Genomic DNA, 24,501 nt, shown 5'->3' with positions numbered 1-24,501 from the left:
TTGGGTAGGCAGAAGGAGTCTGGAAGGGCATCAAGGAATCTTTGTGTTGTCTGAGAATTTATAGCACGACTTTTGATGCTCCTTGGTTGGGGTCTGAGCAGATTATTTGTTGCGATTGCAAACGTAATAAAATGGTGGTCCGATAGTCCAGGATTATGAGGAAAAACATTAAGATCTACAACATTTATTCCATGGGACAAAAGTAGGTCCAGAGTATGACTGTTGCAGTGAGTAGGTCCAGAGACATGTTGGACAAAACCCACTGAGTCGATGATGGCTCCGAAAGCCTTTTGGAGTGGGTCTGTGGGCTTTACCATATGAATATTAAAATCACCAAAAATTATAATATTATCTGCTATATTATCTGCTAGGAATTCAGGGAACTCAGTGAGGAACGCTGTATATGGCCCAGGAGGCCTGTAAACAGTAGCTATAAAAAAGTGATTGAATAGGCTGCATAGATTTCATGACTAGAAGCTCAAAAGACAAAAACGTCATTTTTTTTTTTGTAAATTGAAATTTTCTATCGTAAATATTAGCAACACCTCCGCCTTTGCGGGATGCACGGGGCATATGGTCACTAGTGTAACCAGGAGGTGAGGCCTCATTTAACACAGTAAATTCATCAGGCTTAAGCCATGTTTCAATCAGGCCAATCACATCAAGATTATGATCAGTGATTAGTTTATTGACTATAACTGCCTTTGAAGTGAGGGATCTAACATTAAGTAGCCCTATTTTGAGATGTGAGGTATCACGATCTCTTTCAATAATGGCAGGAATGGAGGAGGTCTTTATCCTAGTGAGATTGCTAAGGCGAACACCGCCATGTTTAGTTTTGCCCAACCTAGGTCGAGGCACAGACACAGTCTCAATGGGGATAGCTGGGCTGACTACACTAACTATGCTAGTGGCAGACTCCACTAAGCTGACAGGTTGGCTAACAGCCTGCTGCCTGGCCTGCACCCTATTTCATTGTGGAGCTAGAGGAGTTAGAGCCCTGTCTATGTTGGTAGATAAGATGAGAGCACCCTTCCAGCTAGAATGGAGTCCGTCACTCCTCAGCAGGTCTGGCTTGGTCCTGTTTGTGGGTGAGTCCCAGAAAGAGGGCCAATTATCTACAAATTCTATCTTATGGGAGGGGCAGAAAACAGTTTTCAACCAGCGATTGAGTTGTGAGACTCTGCTGTAGAGCTCATCACTCCCCCTAACTGGGAGGGGGCCAGAGACAATTACTCGATGCCGACACATCTTTCTAGCTGATTTACACGCTGAAGCTATGTTGCGCTTGGTGACCTCTGACTGTTTCATCCTAACATCGTTGGTGCCGACGTGGATAACAATATCTCTATACTCTCTACACTCGCCAGTTTTAGCTTTAGCCAGCACCATCTTCAGATTAGCCTTAACGTCGGTAGCCCTGCCCCCTGGTAAACAGTGTATGATCGCTGGGTGATTCGTTTTAAGTCTTGATGAACTTGATTGAACATCTCTGGAGAGACCTGAAAATATCTGGTCCCCATCCAACCTGACAGAGCTTGAGAGGATCTGCAGAGAAGAATGGGAGAAACTCCCCAAATATAGGTTAGCCAAGCTTGTAGCGTCATACCCAAGAAGACTCAAGGCTGTAATCGCTGCCCAAGGTGCTTCAACAAAGTACTGAGTCTGGATATTTATGTAAATGTCATATGTTTTTATTTTATACATTTGATCATTTCAAACAACCTGTTTTTGCTTTGTCATCGGGTATTGTGTGTATATTGATGACGAGAGAAAAAAACAGCTCAATCAATTTTAGAACAAGCAGTCTGAATACTTTCTGAATGGTCCGTAACGTAACAAAATGTGGAAAAAGTTAAGCAGTCTGAGTACTTTCTGAATGCTCCGTAACGTAACAAAATGTGGAAAAAGTTAAGCAGTCTGAGTACTTTCTGAATGCTCTGTAACGTAACAAAATGTGGAAAAAGTTAAGCAGTCTGAATACTTTCTGAATGCTCTGTATCTTGAGAGTTCAAGTTTGGGAACCAAATATCTGAATACATTCGGGAACAAGAATTGGCAACGTCACTCAAACTCACAACGTTGAGAAAGGACCAATGTCCCTAACATTCATAACATTGAGGAAGGACCGATATCCCAAACATTCATAACATTGAGGAAGGACCGATATCCCAAACATTCATAACATTGAGGAAGGACCAATGTCCCTAACATTCATAACATTGAGGAAGGACCAACGTCCCTAACATTCATAACATTGAGGAAGGACCAATGTCCCTAACATTCATAACATTGAGGAAGGACCAATGTCCCAAACATTCATAACATTCAGGAAGGACCAATGTCCCTAACATTCATAACATTGAGGAAGGACCAATGTCCCAAACATTCATAACATTGAGGAAGGACCAATGTCCCTAACATTCATAACATTGAGGAAGGACCAACGTCCCTAACATTCATAACATTGAGGAAGGACCGACATCCCTAACATTCACAACATTGAGGAAGGACCGATATCCCAAACATTCATAACATTGAGGAAGGACCAACGTCCCTAACATTCACAACATTGCGAAAGGACAATTTTTGGGGTCAAAAGGGTAAGTAGGATAGTCTTGTTTTAGATGCCTTGTAGCTAACTGTTAATACCCTCATCTAAAATGAGCTCGCTAGCTGGTTTGAGGGATTCCATTCCAAACACAGAGGAGTTATTCTATTGGACAGAGAAACGTTGTTAGTTTCCATACAAGCCTTTCATTCTAATAGTAATATATTATGTTGTTGACCTTCACCAGATGCCTTTAACAGGAAAACAACAGGTGGGAGAGGAACAGGCTCCTATTTAAATGGGGTTCCATTTCAAGTTGTTGGCACAAAGACGTATGAATGTCACCAAGAGGAAAGACAGACAAACAAAAGCCAAAGAGAAATATGAGGCTGAAATTAACAAGAAGACTGTAATTGCAAAGACAGATCACTGTAATTTATACCATACATATTTACAACATTAATTTCATTTGAATTGTGTTGAATTACTGACTAACAATGGAATATTCCTCAACAAAATGGAAGAAATGGGACTTTAAACAGGTGTCTCAACTCTGTGGTCACTAAAGATCCCATGACACTTATGAAGCTGGTCATCTGATTGGTTGAGGAGGCGGGCCTTCTGACTTAGTTGCTGTGGTAACTGGTGACGACCATGGGTCCCTGAGACAAATTGGTTCCTTGTGAGGAGAGGGACCTATGTACCGAATTTCATGACTTTGAGTAAAACGGGGTGAAGGGAGCATGACCTTTCAACGTGTACATTTTCAATCTCTTGTTACAGCACCATCATCTGGCCAATCAGTGTAATTTTGTAAATGCCAGATCTCTATGGCCAGACGCATCATTCACCCAAGTTTTGTCAAAATCAGGCCAGTGCTGTCTGAGATATCGCACGTGACTAAGGTACGAACTTACTAACATACTAAAGTACTAACGGAATAAGACCGTTCCACAGTCACGTCCTCAAATTTCATCAAAGGGAACAATTAAGAGCAGCTTGGAACGGTTGAGAGCTCTGCTTGATGTACTGATTGGTTTCATACAACCGCTCTCAACACTGCAGCAGACTCCTATGGAGTCAAATTCACGCCATATGTATTGAATTCAAATCGTAAAAATGAAAAATAAAGTTGTGAATGTAAACATATTTCAAAATGAAGAAAAAATAAATAATGTAAAAGGACATTAAAAGCAAAACCCCAAAACTTGTAAGCAAATAATTAAGGCGAGAGCAAAACTCAATGACAAATGAATAAAATCAATATTTAAAATCGAATGCAAAAATCGTTTTCAGTTAAACTTTCTCAGCAACCAATCCTATTGAATACATTTTGCCTACGCTCTTGCCTGCATGTACTAACGCTGCTCGTATCTTTTCTTTCACCGCCAGTCTTTCGGAATGAGAGTTTTGTCATTATTTTTCCATGAAGGGCGGGGTTTTTAGAGGGAGGCGTTAACAATGAGTCTCCAGTTGTCGCTGGTTTGTGAGTGACGGTTCGTCTGGCGTTGCTACTCTGATTGGTTGAGGATGAGCCAATCGCTGATTACTTTGTTTTGTACAACACCCCTCATTTCGACGTCACCACAATCGACTTCAATGACGTCAGTCTCAGACTGAAGTATGTAGCGAACGACAGAACAGTGGAATAATTCAGTCTGAGTCGTCAGGCCACTCTGTCGCCAATCTTCCAAAGAGAAAGGGACGTCTTTTTTTGTTTGATGCGGCGATAGAGCGATGCATGAACTAGGGTTTAAATGCACATGCAGATGCGCTGTAAAATCAAATCCAATTGTATTGGTCACATTCACATATTTAGCAGATGTTATTGCGGGTGTAGCGATATGCTTGTGTTCCTAGATCCAACAGTGCAGTAGTATCTAACGATTCACAACAATACACACACATCTAAAAGTAAAATAATGGAATTAAGAAATATATACATATTAGGATGAGCAATGTAGCATTGACTAAAATACAGTAGAATACAGTATATGCATATGAAGTGGGTACAAAAGTATGTAAACATTATTAAAGTGACTAGTGATTCCATGTCTATGTACATACGCCGGCAGCCTCTAATGTGCAGGGTTGAGTAACCGGGTGGAAACCAGCTCGGTGATAGTTAAAAAACAGTCTGATGGCCTTGAGATAGAAGCTGTTTTTCAGTCTCTAGGTCCCAGCTTTGTAGATGTCTCGTCATTGTTGGTAATCAGGCCTACTACTGTTGTGTCTTAATAGTATTTATATTCTCTCTTTACGAAATCCGCACTAATCCAGCAATACACGCGTCTCTTTGTACGTTTACATAAAATATTACACTTCTATGAAACAAATGTTTGCACCCCAAAAATGTAATGAATACAACTGCGTTACCCACTCCAGTCAGCAGACGGCGATGGGCATATTTCAGGCAATACCGCTAGTGTGACGTCTAATGTAGTGGACGGGACACTTCATCAACAGTAACAACAGTTAGTCAGCCACCTCCGTAGCCAACATTGCTGAAAACAGTCACTGTGTTTTAAACATACTTCTGTCGTGTCTACTTGTTGGCCCATTTACTGTAACGTTAATATTTACGTTGTTTGTCAGGTAGCTGGCTTGCCAAATTAGTTTTGCACTAGGCTAATCGCTAATGCTAAGTAGCTAGCTAGTTAACATCCCCTACCATGAGTTCACTAAGGCACTCTGATAAAGAAGAGATCTGCTGGACGGAGGAAGAAGAGGCTGTTACAGTTAAACAAGAAGTAGAGAATGAGGCTGTTACTGTGAAAGAAGAGAAAGAAGCTTTCAGAGTGAAAGAGGAGGAGGAGGATGTTACTGTGAAAGAAGAAGAGAAAGAAGCTTTCAGAGTGAAAGAGGAGGATGTTACTGTGAAAGAAGAAGAGAAAGAAGTTACTGTGACAGAAGAGAAAGAAGCTTTCAGAGTGAAAGAGGAGGAGGATGTTACTGTGAAAGAAGAGGAGGAAGAAGTTTTCGGGGTGAAGATAGAGGGGGAGATTACTGTCACGTTGAAAGAGGAAGAAGAGGAGGGGCAGATTACTGTCACGTTGAAAGAGGAGGAGGAAGAGGAGACGGGAGATCTGAGTAACACCGGTAAGTAGTGTCTTAAAAACGGGGGCAAAAACTCTTCAGTCCTTGAATATTGCTAGGTCACATGTTTGAAGGCGAGGTATTGAAATTTGTGCTAAGTGCTTTATGGGTAAGGAAGTGCTTTATGGGTAAACCATAGGTTGAACAATCCTATGGGAAAACCTACCCTGTGAACGATCCTAAGTTGGTTTTAGGGTTCTCGGTCACATTGTGAATGAGCTATTGAAATTACGTGATTTGTTAAAAATCTACATTTTAATCTAAAGAGTGTTCAACATGCCTTTCCATGGCAGGAATAATGGACCGTTGGATTTAGGTTTCTAAATCATGTGGTGAAAGAGGTGATTCTCATGACAGGAATAATGGACCGTTGGATTTAGGTTTCTAAATCATGTGGTGAAAGAGGTGATTCTCATGAAAAGTGTCTGTGGACATATTTCTCATTACCGTAACACTTGTTCAAGTTGCTGTAAAAACTCCAATATTTGTTTTTACAAACGTTATTCACCCAGGATGCATCATCTAGTGGAGTAGCCCTTATTTACCCAGGATGCATCATCTAGTGGAGTAGCCCTTATTTACCCAGGATGCATCATCTAGTGGAGTAGCCCTTATTTACCCAGGATGCATCATCTAGTGGTGTAGCCCTTATTTACCCAGGATGCATCATCTAGTGGTGTAGCCCTTATTTACCCAGGATGCATCATCTAGTGGAGTAGCCCTTATTCACCCAGGATGCATCATCTAGTGGAGTAGCCCTTATTTACCCAGGATGCATCATCTAGTGGAGTAGTCCTTATTTACCCAGGATGCATCATCTAGTGGAGTAGCCCTTGTTTACCCAGGATGCATCATCTAGTGGAGTAGCCCTTAATTACCCAGGATGCATCATCTAGTGGAGTAGCCCTTAATTACCCAGGATGCATCATCTAGTGGAGTAGCCCTTATTTACCCAGGATGCATCATCTAGTGGTGTAGCCCTTATTTACCCAGGATGCATCATCTAGTGGAGTAGCCCTTAATTACCCAGGATGCATCATCTAGTGGAGTAGCCCTTAATTACCCAGGATGCATCATCTAGTGGAGTAGCCCTTATTTACCCAGGATGCATCATCTAGTGGAGTAGCCCTTATTTACCCAGGATGCATCATCTAGTGGTGTAGCCCTTATTCACCCAGGATGCATCATCTAGTGGAGTAGCCCTTATTTACCCAGGATGCATCATCTAGTGGAGTAGTCCTTATTCACCCAGGATGCATCATCTAGTGGATTAGCCCTTATTCACCCAGGATGCATCATCTAGTGGAGTAGTCCTTATTCACCCAGGATGCATCATCTAGTGGAGTAGCCCTTATTCACCCAAAATGCATCATCTAGTAGAGTAGTCCTTATTTACCCAGGATGCATCATCTAGTGGAGTAGCCCTTATTCACCCATGATGCATCATCTAGTGGAGTAGCCCTTATTCACCCAGGATGCATCATCTAGTGGAGTAGTCCTTATTCACCCAGGATGCATCATCTAGTGGAGTAGCCCTTATTCACCCAAAATGCATCATCTAGTAGAGTAGTCCTTATTTACCCAGGATGCATCATCTAGTGGAGTAGCCCTTATTCACCCAAAATGCATCATCTAGTAGAGTAGTCCTTATTTACCCAGGATGCATCATCTAGTGGAGTAGCCCTTATTTACCCAGGATGCATCATCTAGTGGATTAGCCCTTATTCACCCAGGATGCATCATCTAGTGGAGTAGTCCTTATTCACCCAGGATGCATCATCTAGTGGAGTAGCCCTTATTCACCCAAAATGCATCATCTAGTAGAGTAGTCCTTATTTACCCAGGATGCATCATCTAGTGGAGTAGCCCTTATTCACCCATGATGCATCATCTAGTGGAGTAGCCCTTATTCACCCAGGATGCATCATCTAGTAGAGTAGTCCTTATTTACCCAGGATGCATCATCTAGTGGAGTAGTCCTTATTTACCCAGGATGCATCATCTAGTGGTGTAGCCCTTATTTACCCAGGATGCATCATCTAGTGGAGTAGCCCTTATTTACCCAGGATGCATCATCTAGTGGAGTAGCCCTTATTTACCCAGGATGCATCATCTAGTGGAGTAGTCCTTATTTACCCAGGATGCATCATCTAGTGGAGTAACCCTTATTTACCCAGGATGCATCATCTAGTGGAGTAGCCCTTATTTACCCAGGATGCATCATCTAGTGGAGTAACCCTTATTCACCCAGGATGCATCATCTAGTGGAGTAACCCTTATTTACCCAGGATGCATCATCTAGTGGAGTAGTCCTTATTCACCCAGGATGCATCATCTAGTGGAGTAGCCCTTATTTACCCAGGATGCATCATCTAGTGGAGTAGCCCTTATTTACCCAGGATGCATCATCTAGTGGTGTAGCCCTTATTTACCCAGGATGCATCATCTAGTGGTGTAGGCCTTTTTTACCCAGGATGCATCATCTAGTGGAGTAGCCCTTATTCACCCAGGATGCATCATCTAGTGGAGTAGCCCTTATTTACCCAGGATGCATCATCTAGTGGAGTAGTCCTTATTTACCCAGGATGCATCATCTAGTGGAGTAGCCCTTGTTTACCCAGGATGCATCATCTAGTGGAGTAGCCCTTAATTACCCAGGATGCATCATCTAGTGGAGTAGCCCTTAATTACCCAGGATGCATCATCTAGTGGAGTAGCCCTTATTTACCCAGGATGCATCATCTAGTGGTGTAGCCCTTATTTACCCAGGATGCATCATCTAGTGGAGTAGCCCTTAATTACCCAGGATGCATCATCTAGTGGAGTAGCCCTTAATTACCCAGGATGCATCATCTAGTGGAGTAGCCCTTATTTACCCAGGATGCATCATCTAGTGGTGTAGCCCTTATTTACCCAGGATGCATCATCTAGTGGTGTAGGCCTTTTTTACCCAGGATGCATCATCTAGTGGAGTAGCCCTTATTCACCCAGGATGCATCATCTAGTGGAGTAGCCCTTATTTACCCAGGATGCATCATCTAGTGGAGTAGTCCTTATTTACCCAGGATGCATCATCTAGTGGAGTAGCCCTTGTTTACCCAGGATGCATCATCTAGTGGAGTAGCCCTTAATTACCCAGGATGCATCATCTAGTGGAGTAGCCCTTAATTACCCAGGATGCATCATCTAGTGGAGTAGCCCTTATTTACCCAGGATGCATCATCTAGTGGTGTAGCCCTTATTTACCCAGGATGCATCATCTAGTGGAGTAGCCCTTATTTACCCAGGATGCATCATCTAGTGGAGTAGTCCTTATTCACCCAGGATGCATCATCTAGTGGAGTAGCCCTTATTTACCCAGGATGCATCATCTAGTGGAGTAGCCCTTATTTACCCAGGATGCATCATCTAGTGGAGTAGCCCTTATTTACCCAGGATGCATCATCTAGTGGAGTAGTCCTTATTTACCCAGGATGCATCATCTAGTGGAGTAACCCCTATTTACCCAGGATGCATCATCTAGTGGAGTAGCCCTTATTTACCCAGGATGCATCATCTAGTGGAGTAACCCCTATTCACCCAGGATGCATCATCTAGTGGAGTAGCCCGTATTTACCCAGGATGCATCATCTAGTGGAGTAGTCCTTATTTACCCAGGATGCATCATCTAGTGGTGTAGCCCTTATTTACCCAGGATGCATCATCTAGTGGAGTAGTCCTTATTTACCCAGGATGCATCATCTAGTGGAGTAGCCCTTATTTACCCAGGATGCATCATCTAGTGGTGTAGCCCTTATTTACCCAGAATGCATCATCTAGTGGAGTAGTCCTTATTTACCCAGGATGCATCATCTAGTGGAGTAGCCCTTATTTACCCAGGATGCATCATCTAGTGGAGTAGCCCTTATTTACCCAGGATGCATCATCTAGTGGAGTAGTCCTTATTTACCCAGGATGCATCATCTAGTGGAGTAGCCCTTATTTACCCAGGATGCATCATCTAGTGGAGTAGCCCTTATTCACCCAGGATGCATCATCTAGTGGAGTAGCCCTTATTTACCCAGGATGCATCATCTAGTGGAGTAGCCCTTAATTACCCAGGATGCATCATCTAGTGGAGTAGCCCTTATTTACCCAGGATGCATCATCTAGTGGAGTAGCCCTTATTCACCCAGGATTCATCATCTAGTGGTGTAGCCCTTATTTACCCAGGATGCATCATCTAGTGGAGTAGCCCTTATTCACCCAGGATGCATCATCTAGTGGTGTAGCCCTTATTTACCCAGGATGCATCATATAGTGGAGTAGCCCTTATTTACCCATGATGCATCATCTAGTGGAGTAGCCCTTATTTACCCAGGATGCATCATCTAGTGGAGTAGCCCTTATTTACCCAGGATGCATCATCTAGTGGAGTAGCCCTTATTTACCCAGGATGCATCATCTAGTGGAGTAGCCCTTATTCACCCAGGATGCATCATCTAGTGGAGTAGCCCTTATTCACCCTGGATGCATCATCTAGTGGAGTAGTCCTTATTTACCCGGGATGCATCATCTAGTGGTGTAGCCCTTATTTACCCAGGATGCATCATCTAGTGGTGTAGCCCTTATTCACCCAGGATGCATCATCTAGTGGTGTAGCCCTTATTTACCCAGGATGCATCATCTAGTGGAGTAGCCCTTATTTACCCAGGATGCATCATCTAGTGGAGTAACCCTTATTTACCCAGGATGCATCATCTAGTGGAGTAACCCTTATTTACCCAGGATGCATCATCTAGTGGAGTAGCCCTTATTTACCCAGGATGCATCATCTAGTGGAGTAGCCCTTATTCACCCAGGATGCATCATCTAGTGGTGTAGCCCTTATTTACCCAGGATGCATCATATAGTGGAGTAGCCCTTATTTACCCATGATGCATCATCTAGTGGAGTAGCCCTTATTTACCCAGGATGCATCATCTAGTGGAGTAGCCCTTATTTACCCAGGATGCATCATCTAGTGGAGTAGCCCTTATTCACCCAGGATGCATCATCTAGTGGTGTAGCCCTTATTTACCCAGGATGCATCATCTAGTGGAGTAGCCCTTATTCACCCAGGATGCATCATCTAGTGGAGTAGCCCTTATTCACCCAGGATGCATCATCTAGTGGTGTAGCCCTTATTTACCCAGGATGCATCATCTAGTGGAGTAGCCCTTATTTACCCAGGATGCATCATCTAGTGGAGTAGCCCTTATTTACCCAGGATGCATCATCTAGTGGAGTAGTCCTTATTTACCCAGGATGCATCATCTAGTGGAGTAGCCCTTATTTACCCAGGATGCATCATCTAGTGGAGTAACCCTTATTCACCCAGGATGCATCATCTAGTGGAGTAGTCCTTATTTACCCAGGATGCATCATCTAGTGGAGTAACCCTTATTCACCCAGGATGCATCATCTAGTGGAGTAGCCCTTATTTACCCAGGATGCATCATCTAGTGGAGTAACCCTTATTTACCCAGGATGCATCATCTAGTGGAGTAACCCTTATTCACCCAGGATGCATCATCTAGTGGAGTAGTCCTTATTTACCCAGGATGCATCATCTAGTGGAGTAGCCCTTATTCACCCAGGATGCATCATCTAGTGGAGTAGCCCTTATTTACCCAGGATGCATCATCTAGTGGAGTAGTCCTTATTCACCCAGGATGCATCATCTAGTGGAGTAGCCCTTATTCACCCAGAATGCATCATCTAGTGGAGTAGCCCTTATTCACCCAGGATGCATCATCTAGTGGAGTAGCCCTTATTCACCCAGGATGCATCATCTAGTGGAGTAGCCCTTATTTACCCAGGATGCATCATCTAGTGGAGTAACCCTTATTTACCCAGGATGCATCATCTAGTGGAGTAACCCTTATTCACCCAGGATGCATCATCTAGTGGAGTAGTCCTTATTTACCCAGGATGCATCATCTAGTGGAGTAGCCCTTATTCACCCAGGATGCATCATCTAGTGGAGTAGCCCTTATTTACCCAGGATGCATCATCTAGTGGAGTAGTCCTTATTCACCCAGGATGCATCATCTAGTGGAGTAGTCCTTATTTACCCAGGATGCATCATCTAGTGGTGTAGCCCTTATTTACCCAGGATGCATCATCTAGTGGAGTAGCCCTTATTTACCCAGGATGCATCATCTAGTGGAGTAACCCTTATTTACCCAGGATGCATCATCTAGTGGAGTAGCCCTTATTTACCCAGGATGCATCATCTAGTGGAGTAACCCTTATTCACCCAGGATGCATCATCTAGTGGAGTAGCCCGTATTTACCCAGGATGCATCATCTAGTGGAGTAGTCCTTATTCACCCAGGATGCATCATCTAGTGGTGTAGCCCTTATTTACCCAGGATGCATCATCTAGTGGTGTAGCCCTTATTTACCCAGGATGCATCATCTAGTGGAGTAGTCCTTATTTACCCAGGATGCATCATCTAGTGGAGTAGTCCTTATTTACCCAGGATGCATCATCTAGTGGATTAGCCCTTATTTACCCAGGATGCATCATCTAGTGGAGTAGCCCTTATTCACCCAGGATGCATCATCTAGTGGAGTAGTCCTTATTTACCCAGGATGCATCATCTAGTGGAGTAGCCCTTATTCACCCAGGATGCATCATCTAGTGGAGTAGCCCTTATTCACCCAGGATGCATCATCTAGTGGAGTAGCCCTTATTTACCCAGGATGCATCATCTAGTGGAGTAGTCCTTATTCACCCAGGATGCATCATCTAGTGGAGTAGCCCGTATTTACCCAGGATGCATCATCTAGTGGTGTAGCCCTTATTCACCCAGGATGCATCATCTAGTGGAGTAGCCCTTATTTACCCAGGATGCATCATCTAGTGGAGTAGCCCTTATTCACCCAGGATGCATCATCTAGTGGAGTAGCCCTTATTCACCCAGGATGCATCATCTAGTGGAGTAGCCCTTATTTACCCAGGATGCATCATCTAGTGGAGTAGCCCTTATTCACCCAGGATGCATCATCTAGTGGAGTAGTCCTTATTTACCCAGGATGCATCATCTAGTGGAGTAGCCCTTATTCACCCAGGATGCATCATCTAGTGGAGTAGCCCTTATTCACCCAGGATGCATCATCTAGTGGAGTAGCCCTTATTTACCCAGGATGCATCATCTAGTGGAGTAGCCCTTATTTACCCAGGATGCATCATCTAATGGAGTAGTCCTTATTCACCCAGGATGCATCATCTAGTGGAGTAGTCCTTATTCACCCAGGATGCATCATCTAGTGGAGTAGCCCTTATTCACCCAGGATGCATCATCTAGTGGAGTAGCCCTTATTTACCCAGGATGCATCATCTAGTGGAGTAGTCCTTATTCACCCAGGATGCATCATCTAGTGGTGTAGCCCTTATTTACCCAGGATGCATCATCTAGTGGTGTAGCCCTTTTTCACCCAGGATGCATCATCTAGTGGAGTTGCCCTTATTTACCCAGAATGCATCATCTAGTGGAGTTGCCCTTATTCACCCAGGATGCATCATCTAGTGGAGTAGTCCTTATTTTCCCAGGATGCATCATCTAGTGGAGTAGCCTTTATTTACCCAGGATGCATCATCTAGTGGAGTAGTCCTTATTTACCCAGGATGCATCATCTAGTGTAGTAGCCCTTATTTACCCAGGATGCATCATCTAGTGGAGTAGTCCTTATTTACCCAGGATGCATCATCTAGTGGAGTAGCCCTTATTTACCCAGAATGCATCATCTAGTGGTGTAGCCCTTATTCACCCAGGATGCATCATCTAGTGGAGTAGCCCTTATTCACCCAGGATGCATCATCTAGTGGAGTAGTCCTTATTTACCCAGAATGCATCATCTAGTTGTGTAGCCCTTATTCACCCAGGATGCATCATCTAGTGGAGTAGCCCTTATTTACCCAGGATGCATCATCTAGTGGAGTAGCCCTTATTTACCCAGGATGCATCATCTAGTGGAGTAGTCCTTATTTACCCAGGATGCTTCATCTAGTGGAGTAACCCTTTTTCACCCAGGATGCATCATCTAGTGGAGTAACCCTTATTCACCCAGGATGCATCATCTAGTGGAGTAGCCCTTATTCACCCAGGATGCATCATCTAGTGGAGTAGTCCTTATTTACCCAGAATGCATCATCTAGTTGTGTAGCCCTTATTCACCCAGGATGCATCATCTAGTGGAGTAGCCCTTATTTACCCAGGATGCATCATCTAGTGGAGTAGCCCTTATTTACCCAGGATGCATCATCTAGTGGTGTAGCCCTTATTTACCCAGGATGCATCATCTAGTGGAGTAACCCTTATTCACCCAGGATGCATCATCTAGTGGAGTAACCCTTATTCACCCAGGATGCATCATCTAGTGGAGTAACCCTTATTCACCCAGGATGCATCATCTAGTGGAGTAGCCCTTATTTACCCAGGATGCATCATCTAGTGGAGTAACCCTTATTTACCCAGGATGCATCATCTAGTGGAGTAACCCTTATTTACCCAGGATGCATCATCTAGTGGAGTAGCCCTTATTTACCCAGGATGCATCATCTAGTGGAGTAACCCTTATTCACCCAGGATGCATCATCTAGTGGAGTAGCCCGTATTTACCCAGGATGCATCATCTAGTGGAGTAGCCCTTATTCACCCAGGATGCATCATCTAGTGGTGTAGCCCTTATTTACCCAGGATGCATCATCTAGTGGAGTAGTCCTTATTTACCCAGGATGCATCATCTAGTGGAGTAGTCCTTATTTACCCAGGATGCATCATCTAGTGGATTAGCCCTTATTCACCCAGGATGCATCATCTAGTGGAGTAGCCCTTATTCACCCAGGATGCATCATCTAGTGGAGTAGCCCTTATTTACCCAGGATGCATCATCTAGTGGAGTAGTCCTTATTCACCCAGGATGCATCATCTAGTGGTGTAGCCCTTATTTACCCAGGATGCATCATCTAGTGGAGTAGCCCTTATTTACCCAGGATGCATCATCTAGTGGAGTAGCCCTTATTCACCCAGGATGCATCATCTAGTGGAGTAGCCCTTATTCACCCAGAATGCATCAACTAGTGGAGTAGCCCGTATTTACCCAGGATGCATCATCTAGTGGTGTAGCCCTTATTCACCCAGGATGCATCATCTAGTGGAGTAGCCCTTATTTACCCAGGATGCATCATCTAGTGGAGTAGCCCTTATTCACCCAGGATGCATCATCTAGTGGAGTAGCCCTTATTCACCCAGGATGCATCATCTAGTGGAGTAGCCCTTATTTACCCAGGATGCATCATCTAGTGGAGTAGCCCTTATTCACCCAGGATGCATCATCTAGTGGAGTAGTCCTTATTTACCCAGGATGCATCATCTAGTGGAGTAGCCCTTATTCACCCAGGATGCATCATCTAGTGGAGTAGCCCTTATTCACCCAGGATGCATCATCTAGTGGAGTAGCCCTTATTTACCCAGGATGCATCATCTAGTGGAGTAGCCCTTATTTACCCAGGATGCATCATCTAGTGGAGTAGCCCTTATTTACCCAGGATGCATCATCTAATGGAGTAGTCCTTATTCACCCAGGATGCATCATCTAGTGGAGTAGTCCTTATTCACCCAGGATGCATCATCTAGTGGAGTAGCCCTTATTCACCCAGGATGCATCATCTAGTGGAGTAGCCCTTATTTACCCAGGATGCATCATCTAGTGGAGTAGTCCTTATTCACCCAGGATGCATCATCTAGTGGAGTAGCCCTTATTCACCCAGGATGCATCATCTAGTGGAGTAGCCCTTATTTACCCAGGATGCATCATCTAGTGGAGTAGTCCTTATTCACCCAGGATGCATCATCTAGTGGTGTAGCCCTTATTTACCCAGGATGCATCATCTAGTGGTGTAGCCCTTTTTCACCCAGGATGCATCATCTAGTGGAGTTGCCCTTATTTACCCAGAATGCATCATCTAGTGGAGTTGCCCTTATTCACCCAGGATGCATCATCTAGTGGAGTAGTCCTTATTTTCCCAGGATGCATCATCTAGTGGAGTAGCCTTTATTTACCCAGGATGTATCATCTAGTGGAGTAGTCCTTATTTACCCAGGATGCATCATCTAGTGTAGTAGCCCTTATTTACCCAGGATGCATCATCTAGTGGAGTAGTCCTTATTTACCCAGGATGCATCATCTAGTGGAGTAGCCCTTATTTACCCAGAATGCATCATCTAGTGGTGTAGCCCTTATTCACCCAGGATGCATCATCTAGTGGAGTAGCCCTTATTCACCCAGGATGCATCATCTAGTGGAGTAGTCCTTATTTACCCAGAATGCATCATCTAGTGGAGTAGCCCTTATTCACCCAGGATGCATCATCTAGTGGAGTAGCCCTTATTTACCCAGGATGCATCATCTAGTGGAGTAGCCCTTATTTACCCAGGATGCATCATCTAGTGGAGTAGTCCTTATTTACCCAGGATGCTTCATCTAGTGGAGTAACCCTTTTTCACCCAGGATGCATCATCTAGTGGAGTAACCCTTATTCACCCAGGATGCATCATCTAGTGGAGTAACCCTTATTCACCCAGGATGCATCATCTAGTGGAGTAGCCCTTATTTACCCAGGATGCATCATCTAGTGGAGTAGCCCTTATTTACCCAGGATGCATCATCTAGTGGAGTAGCCCTTATTTACCCAGGATGCATCATCTAGTGGAGTAGCCCTTATTCACCCAGGATGCATCATCTAGTGGAGTAGCCCTCATTCACCCAGAATGCATCATCTAGTGGTGTAGCCCTTATTTACCCAGGATGCATCATCTAGTGGAGTAGTCCTTATTCACCCAGGATGCATCATCTAGTGGAGTAGCCCTTATTCACCCAGGATGCATCATCTAGTGGTGTAGCCCTTATTTACCCAGGATGCATCATCTAGTGGAGTAGCCCTTATTTACCCAGGATGCATCATCTAGTGGAGTAGCCCTTATTTACCCAGGATGCATCATCTAGTGGAGTAGTCCTTATTTACCCAGGATGCATCATCTAGTGGAGTAGCCCTTATTTACCCAGGATGCATCATCTAGTGGAGTAGCCCTTATTTACCCAGGATGCATCATCTAGTGGAGTAACCCTTATTCACCCAGGATGCATCATCTAGTGGAGTAGTCCTTATTTACCCAGGATGCATCATCTAGTGGAGTAACCCTTATTCACCCAGGATGCATCATCTAGTGGAGTAGCCCTTATTTACCCAGGATGCATCATCTAGTGGAGTAGCCCGTATTTACCCAGGATGCATCATCTAGTGGAGTAGTCCTTATTCACCCAGGATGCATCATCTAGTGGTGTAGCCCTTATTTACCCAGGATGCATCATCTAGTGGAGTAGTCCTTATTTACCCAGGATGCATCATCTAGTGGAGTAGTCCTTATTTACCCAGGATGCATCATCTAGTGGATTAGCCCTTATTTACCCAGGATGCATCATCTAGTGGAGTAGCCCTTATTCACCCAGGATGCATCATCTAGTGGAGTAGTCCTTATTTACCCAGGATGCATCATCTAGTGGAGTAGCCCTTATTCACCCAGGATGCATCATCTAGTGGAGTAGTCCTTATTTACCCAGGATGCATCATCTAGTGGTGTAGCCCTTATTTACCCAGGATGCATCATCTAGTGGAGTAGCCCTTATTTACCCAGGATGCATCATCTAGTGGTGTAGCCCTTATTCACCCAGGATGCATCATCTAGTGGAGTAGCCCGTATTTACCCAGGATGCATCATCTAGTGGAGTAGTCCTTATTCACCCAGGATGCATCATCTAGTGGAGTAGTCCTTATTCACCCAGGATGCATCATCTAGTGGTGTAGCCCTTATTTACCCAGGATGCATCATCTAGTGGAGTAGCCCTTATTTACCCAGGATGCATCATCTAGTGGAGTAGCCCTTATTTACCCAGGATGCATCATCTAGTGGAGTAGCCCTTATTTACCCAGGATGCATCATCTAGTGGTGTAGCCCTTATTCACCCAGGATGCATCATCTAGTGGAGTAGCCCGTATTTACCCAGGATGCATCATCTAGTGGTGTAGCCCTTATTCACCCAGGATGCATCATCTAGTGGAGTAGCCCTTATTTACCCAGGATGCATCATCTAGTGGAGTAGTCCTTATTCACCCAGGATGCATCATCTAGTGGAGTAACCCTTATTCACCCAGGATGCATCATCTAGTGGAGTAGCCCTTATTTACCCAGGATGCATCATCTAGTGGAGTAGTCCTTATTCACCCAGGATGCATCATCTAGTGGTGTAGCCCTTATTTACCCAGGATGCATCATCTAGTGGAGTAGCCCTTATTTACCCAGGATGCATCATCTAGTGGTGTAGCCCTTATTCACCCAGGATGCATCATCTAGTGGTGTAGCCCTTATTTACCCAGGATGCATCATCTAGTGGAGTAGCCCTTATTTACCCAGGATGCATCATCTAGTGGTGTAGCCCTTATTCACCCAGGATGCATCATCTAGTGGAGTAGCCCGTATTTACCCAGGATGCATCATCTAGTGGTGTAGCCCTTATTCACCCAGGATGCATCATCTAGTGGAGTAGCCCTTATTTACCCAGGATGCATCATCTAGTGGAGTAGTCCTTATTCACCCAGGATGCATCATCTAGTGGAGTAACCCTTATTCACCCAGGATGCATCATCTAGTGGAGTAGCCCTTATTTACCCAGGATGCATCATCTAGTGGAGTAGTCCTTATTCACCCAGGATGCATCATCTAGTGGTGTAGCCCTTATTTACCCAGGATGCATCATCTAGTGGAGTAGCCCTTATTTACCCAGGATGCATCATCTAGTGGTGTAGCCCTTATTCACCCAGGATGCATCATCTAGTGGAGTAGCCCGTATTTACCCAGGATGCATCATCTAGTGGTGTAGCCCTTATTCACCCAGGATGCATCATCTAGTGGAGTAGCCCTTATTTACCCAGGATGCATCATCTAGTGGAGTAGCCCTTATTCACCCAGGATGCATCATCTAGTGGAGTAGCCCTTATTCACCCAGGATGCATCATCTAGTGGAGTAGCCCTTATTTACCCAGGATGCATCATCTAGTGGAGTAGCCCTTATTCACCCAGGATGCATCATCTAGTGGAGTAGTCCTTATTTACCCAGGATGCATCATCTAGTGGAGTAGTCCTTATTCACCCAGGATGCATCATCTAGTGGTGTAGCCCTTATTCACCCAGGATGCATCATCTAGTGGTGTAGCCCTTATTCACCCAGGATGCATCATCTAGTGGAGTAGCCCTTATTCACCCAGGATGCATCATCTAGTGGAGTAGCCCTTATTTACCCAGGATGCATCATCTAGTGGAGTAGCCCTTATTTACCCAGGATGCATCATCTAATGGAGTAGTCCTTATTCACCCAGGATGCATCATCTAGTGGAGTAGTCCTTATTCACCCAGGATGCATCATCTAGTGGAGTAGCCCTTATTCACCCAGGATGCATCATCTAGTGGAGTAGCCCTTATTTACCCAGGATGCATCATCTAGTGGAGTAGCCCTTATTTACCCAGGATGCATCATCTAGTGGAGTAGCCCTTATTCACCCTGGATGCATCATCTAGTGGAGTAGTCCTTATTTACCCAGGATGCATCATCTAGTGGAGTAGCCCTTATTCACCCAGGATGCATCATCTAGTGGAGTAGCCCTTATTTACCCAGGATGCATCATCTAGTGGAGTAGCCCTTATTCACCCAGGATGCATCATCTAGTGGAGTTGCCCTTATTTACCCAGAATGCATCATCTAGTGGAGTTGCCCTTATTCACCCAGGATGCATCATCTAGTGGAGTAGTCCTTATTTTCCCAGGATGCATCATCTAGTGGAGTAGCCTTTATTTACCCAGGATGCATCATCTAGTGGAGTAGTCCTTATTTACCCAGGATGCATCATCTAGTGTAGTAGCCCTTATTTACCCAGGATGCATCATCTAGTGGAGTAGTCCTTATTTACCCAGGATGCATCATCTAGTGGAGTAGCCCTTATTTACCCAGAATGCATCATCTAGTGGTGTAGCCCTTATTCACCCAGGATGCATCATCTAGTGGAGTAGCCCTTATTCACCCAGGATGCATCATCTAGTGGAGTAGTCCTTATTTACCCAGAATGCATCATCTAGTGGAGTAGCCCTTATTCACCCAGGATGCATCATCTAGTGGAGTAGCCCTTATTTACCCAGGATGCATCATCTAGTGGAGTAGCCCTTATTTACCCAGGATGCATCATCTAGTGGAGTAGTCCTTATTTACCCAGGATGCTTCATCTAGTGGAGTAACCCTTTTTCACCCAGGATGCATCATCTAGTGGAGTAACCCTTATTCACCCAGGATGCATCATCTAGTGGAGTAACCCTTATTCACCCAGGATGCATCATCTAGTGGAGTAGCCCTTATTTACCCAGGATGCATCATCTAGTGGAGTAGCCCTTATTTACCCAGGATGCATCATCTAGTGGAGTAGCCCTTATTTACCCAGGATGCATCATCTAGTGGAGTAGCCCTTATTCACCCAGGATGCATCATCTAGTGGAGTAGCCCTCATTCACCCAGAATGCATCATCTAGTGGAGTAGCCCTTATTTACCCAGGATGCATCATCTAGTGGAGTAGCCCTTATTCACCCAGGATGCATCATCTAGTGGAGTAGTCCTTATTCACCCAGGATGCATCATCTAGTGGAGTAGTCCTTATTTACCCAGGATGCATCATCTAGTGGTGTAGCCCTTATTTACCCAGGATGCATCATCTAGTGGAGTAGCCCTTATTTACCCAGGATGCATCATCTAGTGGAGTAACCCTTATTTACCCAGGATGCATCATCTAGTGGAGTAGCCCTTATTTACCCAGGATGCATCATCTAGTGGAGTAACCCTTATTCACCCAGGATGCATCATCTAGTGGAGTAGCCCGTATTTACCCAGGATGCATCATCTAGTGGAGTAGCCCTTATTCACCCAGGATGCATCATCTAGTGGAGTAGCCCGTATTTACCCAGGATGCATCATCTAGTGGAGTAACCCTTATTCACCCAGGATGCATCATCTAGTGGAGTAGCCCGTATTTACCCAGGATGCATCATCTAGTGGAGTAGCCCTTATTTACCCAGGATGCATCATCTAGTGGAGTAGCCCTTATTTACCCAGGATGCATCATCTAGTGGAGTAGTCCTTATTTACCCAGGATGCATCATCTAGTGGAGTAGTCCTTATTTACCCAGGATGCATCATCTAGTGGATTAGCCCTTATTTACCCAGGATGCATCATCTAGTGGAGTAGCCCTTATTCACCCAGGATGCATCATCTAGTGGAGTAGTCCTTATTTACCCAGGATGCATCATCTAGTGGAGTAGCCCTTATTCACCCAGGATGCATCATCTAGTGGAGTAGCCCTTATTCACCCAGGATGCATCATCTAGTGGAGTAGCCCTTATTTACCCAGGATGCATCATCTAGTGGAGTAGTCCTTATTCACCCAGGATGCATCATCTAGTGGTGTAGCCCTTATTTACCCAGGATGCATCATCTAGTGGAGTAGCCCTTATTTACCCAGGATGCATCATCTAGTGGTGTAGCCCTTATTCACCCAGGATGCATCATCTAGTGGAGTAGCCCTTATTCACCCAGAATGCATCAACTAGTGGAGTAGCCCGTATTTACCCAGGATGCATCATCTAGTGGTGTAGCCCTTATTCACCCAGGATGCATCATCTAGTGGAGTAGCCCTTATTTACCCAGGATGCATCATCTAGTGGAGTAGTCCTTATTTACCCAGGATGCATCATCTAGTGGAGTAGCCCTTATTCACCCAGGATGCATCATCTAGTGGAGTAGTCCTTATTTACCCAGGATGCATCATCTAGTGGAGTAGCCCTTATTCACCCAGGATGCATCATCTAGTGGAGTAGCCCTTATTCACCCAGGATGCATCATCTAGTGGAGTAGCCCTTATTTACCCAGGATGCATCATCTAGTGGAGTAGCCCTTATTCACCCAGGATGCATCATCTAGTGGAGTAGCCCTTATTTACCCAGGATGCATCATCTAGTGGAGTAGTCCTTATTCACCCAGGATGCATCATCTAGTGGTGTAGCCCTTATTCACCCAGGATGCATCATCTAGTGGAGTAGCCCTTATTTACCCAGAATGCATCATCTAGTGGAGTTGCCCTTATTCACCCAGGATGCATCATCTAGTGGTGTAGCCCTTTTTCACCCAGGATGCATCATCTAGTGGAGTAGCCCTTATTTACCCAGAATGCATCATCTAGTGGAGTTGCCCTTATTCACCCAGGATGCATCATCTAGTGGAGTAGTCCTTATTTTCCCAGGATGCATCATCTAGTGGAGTAGCCTTTATTTACCCAGGATGCATCATCTAGTGGAGTAGTCCTTATTTACCCAGGATGCATCATCTAGTGTAGTAGCCCTTATTTACCCAGGATGCATCATCTAGTGGAGTAGTCCTTATTTACCCAGGATGCATCATCTAGTGGAGTAGCCCTTATTTACCCAGAATGCATCATCTAGTGGTGTAGCCCTTATTCACCCAGGATGCATCATCTAGTGGAGTAGCCCTTATTCACCCAGGATGCATCATCTAGTGGAGTAGTCCTTATTTACCCAGAATGCATCATCTAGTGGAGTAGCCCTTATTCACCCAGGATGCATCATCTAGTGGAGTAGCCCTTATTTACCCAGGATGCATCATCTAGTGGAGTAGCCCTTATTTACCCAGGATGCATCATCTAGTGGAGTAGTCCTTATTTACCCAGGATGCTTCATCTAGTGGAGTAACCCTTTTTCACCCAGGATGCATCATCTAGTGGAGTAACCCTTATTCACCCAGGATGCATCATCTAGTGGAGTAACCCTTATTCACCCAGGATGCATCATCTAGTGGAGTAGCCCTTATTTACCCAGGATGCATCATCTAGTGGAGTAGCCCTTATTTACCCAGGATGCATCATCTAGTGGAGTAGCCCTTATTTACCCAGGATGCATCATCTAGTGGAGTAGCCCTTATTCACCCAGGATGCATCATCTAGTGGAGTAGCCCTCATTCACCCAGAATGCATCATCTAGTGGAGTAGCCCTTATTTACCCAGGATGCATCATCTAGTGGAGTAGCCCTTATTCACCCAGGATGCATCATCTAGTGGAGTAGTCCTTATTTACCCAGGATGCATCATCTAGTGGAGTAGCCCTTATTTACCCAGGATGCATCATCTAGTGGAGTAGTCCTTATTTACCCAGGATGCATCATCTAGTGGAGTAGCCCTTATTTACCCAGGATGCATCATCTAGTGGAGTAGCCCTTATTCACCCAGGATGCATCATCTAGTGGAGTAGCCCTTATTCACCCAGGATGCATCATCTAGTGGAGTAGCCCTTATTTACCCAGGATGCATCATCTAGTGGAGTAGTCCTTATTTACCCAGGATGCATCATCTAGTGGAGTAGCCCTTATTCACCCAGGATGCATCATCTAGTGGAGTAGCCCTTAGATGAGCCCAAGTTCGTTAACATTTTTCACATATGCATTCAGAATGAGGATCTTATTCTCAAACACCCCCTTTACGATACTTGACCTTGACATTACCGAAATGACAAAAAATTGGGGAAAACTTAGAGAACCATTACCTTACCAGCATGGAGACATGAATGGGCTTTAGTGATGTGGTAAACACATAGAGACCCAATACCTTACCAACATGGAGGCATGAATGGGCTTTAGTGATGTGGTAAACACTCAGAGAACCATTACCTTACCAACATTGAGACATGAATGGGCTTTAGTGATGTGGTAAACACTTAGAGAACCATTACCTTACCAACATGGAGACATGGATGGGCTTTAGTGATGTGGTAAACACTTAGAGAACCATTACCTTACCAACATGGAGACATGAATGGGCTTTAGTGATGTGGTAAACACTTAGAGAACCATTACCTTACCAGCGTGGAGACATGAATGGGCTTTAGTGATGTGGTAAACACTTAGAGACCCATTACCTTACCAACATGGAGACATGAATGGGCTTTAGTGATGTGGTAAACACTTAGAGAACCATTACCTTACCAGCGTGGAGACATGGATGGGCTTTAGTGATGTGGTAAACACTTAGAGAACCATTACCTTACCAACATGGAGACATGGATGGGCTTTAGTGATGTGGTAAACACTTAGAGACCCATTACCTTACCAACATGGAGACATGAATGGGCTTTAGTGATGTGGTAAACACTTAGAGAACCATTACCTTACCAGCGTGGAGACATGGATGGGCTTTAGTGATGTGGTAAACACTTAGAGAACCATTACCTTACCAACATGGAGACATGGATGGGCTTTAGTAATGTGGTCAATAGTTTGCTGACTCATAATGTCTGTCTCCTGTTACTTCCAGATGAAGCTAAGGGCCTCTCATTACCAAAACACACATTTCTCATTACCGCATAATTTTTAGGCCCGTTCGGGATGAGAACCTTAATTTCGGTAATGATAATAAGCTAATTCTAATGTATCGTCAGTGGGTGTGCTGTGCTGGTAACTTTCATTATTTACTCGGACCACTGCTTTCACCTATTGTATAGATTATTTTGTAAACCTTCAGTTATCTGATTAAGAGAGGTTGTCAATAAATAGGAGTATAAAAACCCTATTGAATTAACATAAAGCCACAATCTGGAGTTTGTTTTTCAGCAAAGAGCACTTAAAGAAGGATATCCCCTCATTTTGATGTGTGCACCTGTTATAACA

At 44.4% G+C, this 24,501-nt stretch overlaps 1 protein-coding gene across 1 annotated transcript in view; it reads left to right on the top strand.

Annotated features, from left to right (window-relative positions):
- Positions 1-5,004: 5,004 nt before the first annotated feature.
- LOC129842968 (zinc finger and SCAN domain-containing protein 21-like) overlaps positions 5,005-24,501 on the top strand; it is a 32,978-nt gene continuing 13,481 nt past the window's right edge. Inside the window, exon 1 of the mRNA XM_055911689.1 lies at positions 5,005-5,650. Within this exon, the coding sequence (XP_055767664.1) occupies positions 5,224-5,650 (427 nt within the window). The 5' untranslated portion in view covers positions 5,005-5,223. The remainder of the gene's footprint in view (positions 5,651-24,501) is intronic.

This window comes from Salvelinus fontinalis, unplaced genomic scaffold, assembly GCF_029448725.1.
Source record: "Salvelinus fontinalis isolate EN_2023a unplaced genomic scaffold, ASM2944872v1 scaffold_0081, whole genome shotgun sequence".
In the NCBI taxonomy this organism is placed as follows: Eukaryota; Metazoa; Chordata; class Actinopteri; order Salmoniformes; family Salmonidae; genus Salvelinus; species Salvelinus fontinalis.
Note: the sequence above shows the minus strand (reverse complement) of the source record. Positions and strands in the feature narration are given on the sequence as shown.